The sequence below is a fragment of the Brassica napus genome, chromosome C4 (assembly GCF_020379485.1).
Source record: "Brassica napus cultivar Da-Ae chromosome C4, Da-Ae, whole genome shotgun sequence".
NCBI lineage: Eukaryota > Viridiplantae > Streptophyta > Magnoliopsida > Brassicales > Brassicaceae > Brassica > Brassica napus.
This window is the reverse complement of record NC_063447.1, coordinates 29,799,304-29,811,629: the sequence shown is the minus strand read 5'-3', so window position 1 is coordinate 29,811,629 and position 12,326 is coordinate 29,799,304. Positions and strand designations below refer to the sequence as shown.

Below are 12,326 nucleotides of genomic sequence, written 5' to 3'. Positions count from 1 at the left end.
AATTTTTTTTACATAAAAATGTTATAAAACTATAAATTTAATAAAAAATATATTTCAATAATATTTTAATCAAAAATTAATTCCAAATTTCTTTAATTTAAGCTTTTATATATTTTATATGGCCTTCAAATTGAAAAATAATATATTTCATATTTTTACTGTTTATATTTGTAACTAAATTAACAACCTATATAAATAATAAATAATATTCTCTGTTTTATAAAAAGTAAGTTTGACATTTTTTCTTGTTATTTAAGGAGTATCATTTAAGATTCCAATTCAGTTATAGCTATTTTAACTTTAATATTATTTACAAAATACTTTGATTTTATAAATAATTTATCCATCTTAAAATCTTTTGATTAAATAGATATATTTATTAAGAGCATGAATGCATTCAAAACATTTTTAATCTTTGTGAAAAATATCAAAATTACATTCTTCTTGAAACAGAAGATATATATTATTTTATATAAATTTGAAGATTTGATATTATATTTTTATTTATATAAATGTGTGTGTGGACTACTAGCACTACTAAAACTACTTTGTACTACTTTGTATTACCTTGGACTACTATGTATTATACGTATTTCTAATAACTTTATATTTTTGGGTTATTATATATTTTCAGCTGATATAACTTATATATTTTGAATTATATGTCCTCATATGTGTTAAGGTATCAAATTAGTCATGAAATCTTTAATATTTCTTAAGTCGTTAGAAAAATTATCACTTCCACCAAAAACTTCCTTATACTTCCATATCTAATGTCTCGATAGTGATGTTATAATAAGGTAAATCACACAAATTACATATTTTCCAAATTTTGTTTCTACAAAAATGTTATATACAATCTAAAACTATCTAAATGCATTGGTTCTACTAGCAATATTTTACTTTTCACGTGGTATTACTTATAAATGTTGAAATTGACAAAAGTATTACTATGAACAAGATAATATTACTACTACCTTGAGTACTACTGAGTGTAAATATAATACTAGTGCTTTTTAAATATATGGCATAAACACATTTTAAATGAGTACGTTTTTAATTATATTTTAATAACATGTGTTAAATATGTTATACACGTTTTAGACATGTTTGATTTTTTTTTTTATTTAGCTTAGTAATACCTAGCAAAACCAGTAGTTCAAAAAATTTCTTGCACTTAGTGTTTTATTTTTATTCTTACTTCACTAAGTTGTAAATATAATATTATTTGATGGTATGCATGTTTTAAATGTATGATTTAATAATTTTGTAAATATATGTTATATACAAATTTTTGAAGAAATAGATTCCCGAGCTACGACCAACAAAAACAATTTTTGCTTTGTTACAAAATTTTCTAGTCATTACACGTACGTTTGAGTTGGGTCTATAATTTTTAGAAAGAGATCCCTGATCTGATTTGATACGACTAGGGCTGGGTAAAATATCCAGAACCGAAAAACCTACCCGAAACCGATAAAATATGATAGTTTGGTAGAAATATTCAAACAAAACCGTATTTAATGAGAACTTTTGATTATTTTTATTACATTTGGGTACTTTGAATACAAAATACCTGAACCAAATCGGGTAATATGGTTACTTTAGGTACTATTATCTGAACTTATTTCAGATATATTCGTTATTTGGTTATTTTCAAGTTTCTTTACATCAAAATTGAACCCACCAGGACCGAACCCGAATCGAACCCGATCTAAAATTTTATAATGCCGAACATCGCTAATTTCTAAACCGGGTAACCCGGTACCCGAAAGAACCGACCCGTATCATACGACCAACGAAAACAATTTTATTTTACCGGGAATAACATAAGATTTTATTTTATAATACAAAATTATATACAAAATGAACTTATGAAAAAAATATACACAATGATAACTCCTAGTTTGGTGTTATATTGCTTGATTGTTAACTAGACAGTCCCTGGATCAATACTCAGCTTCGTTAATTTTTAAAAAGACATTTATATTCAAAATTTAGTTGATGTGATGATACGTAAAAGTAACTTACGGTCTGGTGGTATGCTCCTGGTTTCTTAACTTTACGGCTCCGGATTTGTTATCTTTTTTATTTATTTTTTTAATGAGTGGAATGGCAGTTTCGTAATTATTTCATCTTCCTATTAGGGTTTTCCTGATTCAGCAAATTATTTTTCACGGCCGCCATGGAATTTCTTCAAAGAATCTCCATATTTATGGGTTATAGTTGTTGTTTACACATCAAAAATATAAATTTATCCATATTCATCAATTTGAACTTAAAATTGGCGGAAACAAACATAACTTTTTCTTTATCCTCACCATTGATATGGTTTAGAATCGCGAAACAGAATATTAAATGACATTGAGCTCACCAGGCTTATTCAAAACGCAGGCTACCATTGATATTCATCAACAGGGGAAAACACGTGTGTGGGGGAGGGGGAGAAGGAAACCTTTGGACTAGTTTAGAGGGTTTAATTTAGGTTGAGTTGTAGTTTAGATAATTCATTAAGGCTATTTTAGTACTTAGCCATATTTCTGTAATTAAAAAAAAATAAATAATAAATAATTTATTAAGAGGGACAAAATAGTATAAACATAGGAGTTACTAGGACTAATTAGAATAAAGTCTTATAGCAGACTTTAATGATGTGTGTGTGTGGGGGGAGGGGGTAAGCTAGATAGAGTGCATGTGCTTGTTCTCGTGTAGCCTAATTGAATAAGAGAAGAAATTACAAAATCCCAGTGAATGAGCTTTAAGAAAAAGAATACAACTCGGTGCCAGCAATACATTTTAATAGGACTTCTTCAAACAAAACATTTTAATATGACTTCGAGGTGGAGCCGACCACTATGCTCCGGGTTCTAACTGTGCAGTCAATGTTTCGGAGGTTCCTGTACAACCATGTTTATACTTGAGTCCAAAGATGTTATCAACATCTTATAAATTTATAAATAAAATTTTCAGCCAATACATTTGCCATATCACTAGTTTCTTGTGCATGTATATTCGGATATTCCATATGTGGGCTGAGTCTACGACCATCTAAGCTAACTCAAATTGCTTTGTTGTTACTGATTGATAGGTCTAGTAGAAAAATAGCTAGATTCTCTGGTAAATCAAATCTAGAGCAGACATGATACAAGATGATGATGATGATTTGTAATAGTCATGTTTTCAATCATTACCCAAATAGTAAATGCCACTTGACCCATTTTAACCTATCCTCTTCAATTATCTATCGCTACATTGAATTGAATGTTCTCCTCTATCTTCCAAATACTATAAAATACATGCACAGTAGAATGTTATACTTCTTTCTTTTCACTTTAAGCGATGTTTTAGAATAAAAAAATCACCTTTAAGTAATATTTTAGATATATATATATTTTTTGGATTAAGTGATATTTTCAAATTTCTATGCCAAAATTTATTGTCATTAACTATTTGAATCGTTTGTATTATGCAGTATAATTTTGAATTGGTTGAATTAATTATAGTTAATGTTGTTTTTATACAAACCGAAATAAACAAAAAAGTTAATAATTCATTAATGGTTGTGCAAAAACCTCAAACATTACTTATTTTGAAATAGAAGAAGTAAATAAATGTATAATGATTATCAATTATAAGGACTGGAATAAGATTCGGTTTTAATTTTTTTCGTTTTTTTAAATTAATGTAAACCTTAATGTCATTGGTCCTTTTCAGACGGTTTCGAACTAGTTTCTCCTTTTAACACTTATATCTTTTGTTTTATTGTTTTCATGTTATTGTTGTTCATTTTACCGTCGAGCACACTTCCGGATGAAATCGTAGCGCCTTAGATTTGAATTAATGAAATTTGTGACAAAAATTGGATTATTGTAATGCTTTTGTAATTTGTCCAAAGTTGTTGATAGGAAAATCGGGACGTTGTTGAAGATCAATAATTTATTTATAATTTGGAATTCTATCATGCATGTGGCAGAATGTTATTTTATCAATAAATGTGAAGTGTGCATTTTTTGGAACCAGACAGATAGTACAGTATAACCTCTTTAAATTAATATTGTATAAATTAATATACACTAAAAATCTCTGTAAAATAATATTATTTTATAGTCTCAAATCGAGTTTTTGGTTCAATTAGTATATCGATAAATTAATATCTCTATAAATTAGTAAAAAAAATATAGTTTTGGTGTAATCCCAACATTATTTTTTACAATGTTTTTAAAACCAGACCGGATACTGACCCGGTATAACTACTGGTTGAGTGGTCAGACCGGTTCAACCGGTTCAATAGGTTCAACCCGGTTTTCTATTTAAGAATAAATAAATATATATAATCATATATATATACTATTTGGATCTAAAATGTAGTTCTACGTATAATATGTTATATGTTCTCTTTTATTAATTAGATAATAAATAATAACCATAAGTTTAGTCATATATACAGTTAACAAATGAATAGTATATCAACTGAATTGATAAAAATAAATAAATGATTGACCGTTTAAATTACGTATTTATTAATTTTTACAATTAAAAGTCTTAAATTTTACTAATATGGCAAAATGAGAATAGAATATGAAAGTCAAAAAGAGTTTATTTTAAACATTTATTTTAAACATTAAGTATTGATTATGAAATATTAAATTTTAATAAAAATTGAAAAGACATTAATTATATGTTGATTTCTTTAGAACCGGGTTTTGAAGTTAAACCGGGTCACCGGTTTTACCGGTTTGTAGCCGGTTTCACCGGGTTTTCTCAAATTCGGGTTTTAAACCGAACCAGACTCGGCTTCTTCAACGAGCCACGGTCGGACCGGTTCGACCGGCCGGTCCGGTCCGGTTTTCAAAACACTGGTTTTTTACTTTATAATATCTTAAAAGTAAATATACATTCTGATAAATAGTTACATAGTAGATAATTAAACAAAATGATTAAAATGAGATATGGTAAAAAAAATATGCGTGAAATCTATCATAGATTCACAAATATGTGAAATCATCATTCAAGTAATGACAATTAGATAATGCAGTTATGGGAAGGTAAATCATATGCACGTTTATGATTTATGTTGGAAAGGAAGAAAATTTAAAACAAAAGAAAAGTAAATTAAGCCCTTTTCCAAATAAAAAAAATTAAAAACGTGACTAAAACATAAATGAACGGAGGCAAAGAGTTTTAGTTAGTGGGAGTAGTAGCCAATATAATCAACTTCTAAACTATTAAAACAGGTACAAAAAAAAATAGCCCTGACTTTTCCGAATTACTAATCCTATGCCACTGAGTTAATATCTACTGATTTAACATAATTATCTACTTCTTTTAAAGAAACAACCGATTGGAACCTACAATTAATTTCTGTTCAATATTTCTATATTGTGCTTTGTGTGAAATTTTTTATTTTCTATCATATATTCCTATTATAACGTACAATTTTCCCTTTTGTTATTATTATGAGTGCAACCGCATAGAATTGTCAAGGGGCAGAAGCCTACTTGACTAAGCAACACCTGCTTTCACCCTATTTTTTTTTCTTTCTGAAACAAAAAAACAATTTTAATTTTTTGCAAGACTTTATGTTTGAGTTTGGTTATGATAATTTGTTCACCGTCGACCCGGTTGGTCGTAGCGGTGGACTAGCTTTATTTTATATGGATGCTTCTAATGTTACTGTTAATTTTTCTAACAATCGTATGATTGACATAGAAGCGCAGCTGGAAGGAAATAAAGTTTTTATTACTTTCGTGTATGGAGATCCGGTGATAGAATACCGAGAGAATGTTTGGGAGCGTCTCCTCCGAATGAGTGCAACTCGAGTGGGAGCTTGGCTGCTCATGGACGATTTTAATGAGATTACCAGTAATCTGGAGAAGAAAGGAGGCAAGAAACGTGCAGACTCTTCATTCTTACCGTTCAAGAACATGCTTGCTGGATGTGGGATGGTTGAATTTCCTTTTATTGGGAACTCACTGTCATGGGTAAGAAGAACGAGAGCGGGACGGGTTCAATGCCGCCTAGATAGGGCAGTTGGCAATGAAGACTGGCATAACATATTTTTCCACACTTACGTGAAGTACCTATTGCGATGGGGATCCGACCACAGGCCGATATTCGCGAGCTTTAAAAATCAGGATCGGCATAATAAGAGGAACTTTAAATTCAATAGAACCTGGTTAAGCAAGGAAGGTTTCACTGAAGTGGTACGGGGAGAATGGGAGAACCTCAAGCTGGACCCAGACTTGGATCTTTATCATTATAGTTAAAAGAAGTAGACATATATATCCACTATTTCGTTCATGACAATCTCCTCCCACATACACTAAGAATACATGTTTTTTACATAACATAGTAACCACATTCTGAATTATTTAGCATTTCATTAAAATTACATAAAAATCATATACTTTACGTTTTAGAAATTCTATAATCAGCACGTAACTAAAACTTTTTCTTTTCTTTTTTTCTTACAAAAAATAAAGCTTTTGTTAAAAAAAATATACATGAAACAGTTGGTGGTCGTATATTTAGTAAATTGTGAAAAATTCTTCTAAGATATGCACTTACTACGGCAACAACAAAAAATGTGGATATAAAATTTTAAACTTAACTTCCACGTTTTGCTGAAGATATTCGGTGTGATTCAATCGTATTTAAATGTTCTTAATTGGAAGATTTTGGAGATAGTGCAATCAATTTTAAAATTGTACGATAGGAATATTTTAAGCAAAATCAACATCATAAATTCATAATTTGCATATATATTAGGATACAAACCTAACTAACCTCCCTTAGAGCAATCAATTTGTTCTATCATCAACAACAACCCTACAATCAAGCACCATATATAACTATTAACTGTTTTTTATTCTATTGATCACGTTATATATATATATATATAGTGTGTATCTCCCATCTAAAAGTCACAGAGAGAAAGACAAAAGACTAAATGGCGATCAACAAAAGTGCTTTTTGATAGAACAAACCATGAGTTATGGAGGAGTATCGCTTGAATACATATTTAAAGAAGAAACTGTAATCACATTAAACTACTTCATGCCTCACATATAGGGTGTTAAAATTCAAGCGTCCAGCGAAAAAGTCAAATGTTTCATTTGCAACACTATCTACCTATTAATGAATGGAGGGTTCTCAAAAACTTTACAATCTCTCAGGCTTCTGGTAATATCGTCTAACAAATCATCAATATAATTAGGTCATAGGTGACACTAAAATAACAGGATCTGATTTTTTGTGACAACAATCACTTCCTTTCTCTTGCGAGTTATGAAGATATCGTTAATGGTAAACTGAAAACGTACTACCTAATTGGTATGATATTTAGTTTCTTGAATAATGTATATATTGCTCTCTTTTGTTAACGATTAGGATCTACGTAGTATATTACTTTTTTATTGTATACAATTGTCCTTGGTGACTTTGTTGATTTTGGTGCAATACAAATTGTAAAAGAACAAGGCAAATAGGAAGAAAGTTCAATTTCTTTTTTTTGAAACTAAGAAAGTTCAATTTCATTACGTGACATAAAGTAAGATCTTCTTTGTGCTGGAGTTTGATATTTACTATCCGACTATTTTTTTTAAACCAATTATCCGACTAATATATATATGCTTTCGCAATTTTTCAACAATACTTTAACGTGACATTCATTTAGATTTCTTTGAACTCTATTAAAGAGTAACTCAGAGTAAATAAATTAGAGGAATTCAGAGTAAATTAAATGGAGCAATTGAGAGTAAAATGACAAAATAAATAAAATAATAAAAGCTCAAAAAGTTAAAAAGCAGCGTAACATATGTTTTCTTCCTCAAATACATTGAGAGAATAAGTGTGACTATTTACCTTTATACAAATAGTACACTGAGTAAAAAGAATTAAAAGTGTTTTCACCTGATTGGTGAAATGTAAGCTGAAATGGGAGTAAATAACTTTTTCGCTATTAATACCATTCAGTCACATCCATAAACTTGGCCATGTATATAAAATCTATATACAAAAAAGACACCCACGCAGGTCCCATGAAATGTCTGTATATTTAATTTAAAATGAACATCCACACAGGCGGTGCGGATCAAACTCTCGTTATCTTTTTACTATGGTAACATTTAATATTTAAAAAAAAATCTTTGGAGGCAGCTGCCCTCTCCCTACGTCACCCCCTCCCTACGTCACATAGCTCCGCTATCAAAGATATTTTTAACTTGTTAATTGTATGTCTTGAGTTGTTCTGTCTCGACGCTGAGGATATCACTTATTGGGTAAGTATCAAAGTGTGAGGCTAGGCTAAGTTTGAGATATATTGGTGGTATTCGACAATTGGTGTAGAGAGTGCTGCTATTTTAGTGGAAGGGTTTGGGTTTTCTGTTGGAAGGATTTTTATGAACTTTTTTTTTTTTTTATAACTCTGGTATCTGGGCAGCCACATTTCCAACTATCTCCCCGAAAGGGGTCCAGCGCCCCAACGGAAGGGATGTTAAATCCGTTGTGGTCAATGCTCGAACCCGGGTGGCGGCGGTACAGCTGTACATCCTTTACCACCAAGCTACGAACGCTTGGTTGATTTTTATGAACTTACTAAACCCGATTTAGAATATTTATGAAAAGTTATACACATCATAAGTGTTATTTTCCCGTAGTTTTGCTCTAATATATACTTCAATAATAGTATTTTATTTATTTTTAAATATAAATGTTAACTTTTACACTAAATATAAAGAAAATTTTATTTTATTTTATATATGTGTAGATATTATAAGCACTAAAAATAATAACAATTCGAAAATTTATAAGATAAGAAGTGTATCTTAACATTCAATAAGAATTCAATACAAGAAGGTCATTGCATCTATATTATTAAAAGAGAAGTACCCATTAAAAATAGGGAAATTTGCCAATATGGAACTAAATCTCTAAAGTATTGTCCCCTTAGAACTAAATTAAATTTTCACACATTTGGACAGTGACTACCCTTTTTGTATATAAAAATTCATATGATTTTTTTTTACAAAGGAAAAAAATATGGAAAAATAGTTAACTTAATGTAGATAAGCATGTGCATGTGAGAAAAATATTTTTGACATCAAAGATGTTTACATAATTATTTGAAAAATTGGCTAAATATGCTAGTTAACCATATCTGCCATCTACGACGGTTTAGAATACGTAATCTGAAAGAAACACAATGTTCTAAGGCATGTAGGATGCATATTATAACGAAAACGTATACAACTAGTAAGGCAGAATATGAAGTTCAGGATTTCCTCTATGCTCTATATTTCAGGTAGATTTAAAACACTAAACAATGTCATCTCATCAACCGCGCTAGAAAATAAAATCTAAATCCTTCCTTATTATAAACCACGCAAGAAAATACAATCTACAACATGTCTTTATATCTACTGTAGTAGTATATAACATCCTATTTATTATTCTATTTTCTAAATTGGTAGAATGCAAGTTCTATAACGGTTAGTAAACAAAATCCGGAAATCTTGGTAAAAACGGTTATGAAATATTCTCTAAATCTTTTAAATATTTTGTTTTCCTTTTTTAATTGTTATTTTTCCTAAATTGTGGTCTTCTTCATCATTGTCTAACGATTTCTTTTTTTTTTTCTTCTTCTCTAATTTTTTCCTATCTAAACTATGGATTCACAAGAAGAGGTTGAATGGTGTGACAAAGAGAAGACCAATGGAAATGATGTGCGATTTTCTTTGGTGGATTTTGTGAAGGAGGGTCAACATTTTATTTCGAAAATGCTTTTGAAGGCAGCATTCGAAATATGTGCAATGAAACATAATTTCGACTATAAGCTTGTCAAGTCGGATAAAAAAATGTGGTACATTCGTTGCGCAGATGATGATTGCAGCTGGCGTGTTCGTGCAGAGGGGTTACCTGGTTCATCTTATTTTATCATCAAAAAGTATGTACCTCATCATTCATGTGCTGCATCCAAAAGGAAGGGTTCTGTTCGGACAGCTTCAGCAAAAACAATTGGTACTCTGGTTATGCATATGTATGAAACTGCTAAAGAAGGGCCGAGATCTAATGATATAGTCCAGTATATGCGTTCAGAAGATGGACTTGAGATATCCTATTCTTTGGCATGGGATGCACGTGAGTATGCAATCAACAAAGTGAAAGGCCTTCCAGAGGAAGGCTATGAAAAAATTCCCAAATACTTGCACATGATGAGGGAAGCTAATCCAGGGTCACACACGTCTTATGAAAGGGATTCTGAAGGGCGATTCAGATTCCTCTTCATCTCCTTTGGTCAGAGTCTTCGCGGTTTCTATGTTGCAATTCGGAAAGTTATTGTTGTGGATGAGACGTTCTTGAAGAGCAAATACAAAGGGGTATTACTGGTTGCTACTGCATTAGATGGAAACTCTAGTTTATATCCTATTGCATTTGGAGTTGTCGACTCAGAGAATGACCTAGCGTGGAACTGGTTTATGAGACAACTTAATGAGGTTATTGCTGACGAGCATAGTTTAGCTTTTGTGTCTGATAGGAATTCCTCGATTGCTAAAGCTATTGCTAACTTGTACCCGCAAGCTCATCACGGAATTTGCATTCACCACTTGCTGAATAATGTCGTAACATATTTTAGTGGGAAAGGTGTGGCTGGTTTGGTTGCAAAGGCTTCTAAAGCTTATCGAGCTGCTGATTTTCGTAAGCTGTTCACTGCTATTTACTCTATTAGTCCTGAAATTGGAAATTATCTAATAGAAGCCGATGTGAGGAAGTGGGCTCGTTGTCAATTCCCGGGTTACAGGTATGATATCAACACTACTAACCCTGCGGAGTCAATAAATTCTGCTTTGCGTACGCCTAGAGAGTTTCCAGTAATACCTCTAATGGACAGCATTAGGGAAATGATGACTCGATGGTTTTTCCAACGTAGAACTTTAAGTTCTAAGCACTCGAAGCCACTGACCATTGCTGTGAACAAGAAGATAGACAGAAGGATTGAGAAGGGTAAAAAGTTTAAGGTCTTCCCGATTAGCGATGACAGGTTTTTGGTTCAAGGTGACACTTTTGACTGCATGGTTGACTTGGTCAGACGCACGTGTTCTTGTGGGAAGTTTGATCTGATGAAAATCCCATGCAGGCACACCATAAAAGCAGGCTTCAGTGTTGGAATACAAACACACTCACTCACAGACGACATATACACTACTACGTCATGGCGCACGGCTTATGAAGAAAGCATAAATCCTATTGGTGTCCCTGAAGATGCTTGGACTGTTCCATCTCATGTGGAGCAGACGAAAGTCCTTCCTCCAGAGTCTAGACGAGCTGTAGGTAGAAGAAAGAAACGCAGATACGAGACAGCCGAAGATAAGATCCGTTCGTCACAAGGAAATCAAGGCTCTAAAGGTCGCAAATGTAGCCGATGTGGGATTCGAGGGCACGATAGGAGAACATGTGATCGAGCAATATAGGATACTCAGTTTGTTTCATGCAAGCTTTGTTTATGTTGATTTATGCAAGTTATGTTTCCGGTTTTTTTTGGGTTACTATGTTTCAGACTTTATGCAAGTTCTGTTTACGCAAGCTTTATTCATCTTGATTTATGCAAGTTATGTTTCAGAGATTATCAAAGTTATGTTTCAGCTTTGTTCATCTTGATTTATGCAAGTTATGTTTCACATTTTTTAGGATACTATGTTTCAGAGACTATGAAAATTAGGTTTGTTTGATAACGTTGTTCATAACACGACAATAAAACTGGAAATCAGATTGGTTCAATATTTGAAAATATAACTTGAATCAGAGAACCATTACAATATTAATCACATTTGGACCAGAGACATAACAAACTGAAAAGGTTCCTACGCAACCTACATTAAGCGAATGCTTATGGTTCATAACTTCTTCCTGCACTGTCTTCTTCATGGAAATTCTCAGATCTTCAATTTCCTCAGCAACTCTCGCCTGATGCTCAGACATCCTTTCAATCTCATCAAGCAGAGCCTCGTCCACCCACTTAAAAAGATGATTTTCTTTTTTTCTCTGTTTCAAAACACAAAACAAATCAATTGACATATAGAAGAATATGAAGTAATGAATTATCAGATTTACCTGTAAACCAATCTCACATCTGAAGAATCGTCTGTATGGGTTCTCTTCCGTTTTTGAAACATAAGTGACAATCTTCTTTCCACACCAGCATCTGGAAGGGATCGCTCCATGGTATTTCGTGTTCGTCATTCTCTTTTGAGGAGAGATTTTTTAAGAACAAGTAGGAGAAAAAAACACCGCAAGATGTAGTGTTTGTGGCCGCTTTATGATCTTATATA

The 12,326-nt window shown here is 31.8% G+C and overlaps 1 protein-coding gene across 1 annotated transcript; it reads left to right on the top strand.

Annotated features, from left to right (window-relative positions):
• Positions 1-9,665: 9,665 nt before the first annotated feature.
• Positions 9,666-11,468, top strand: LOC125585982. Its single transcript, XM_048755732.1, has one exon. The coding sequence runs from the start codon at positions 9,666-9,668 to the stop codon at positions 11,466-11,468; it is 1,803 nt and encodes a 600-aa protein (XP_048611689.1).
• Positions 11,469-12,326: the final 858 nt, after the last annotated feature.

Excerpts from the sequence above, each read along its gene's own strand:
- LOC125585982 (XM_048755732.1), top strand. The coding sequence starts at position 9,666 with ATGGATTCACAAGAAGAGGTTGAATGGTGTGACAAAGAGAAGACCAAT.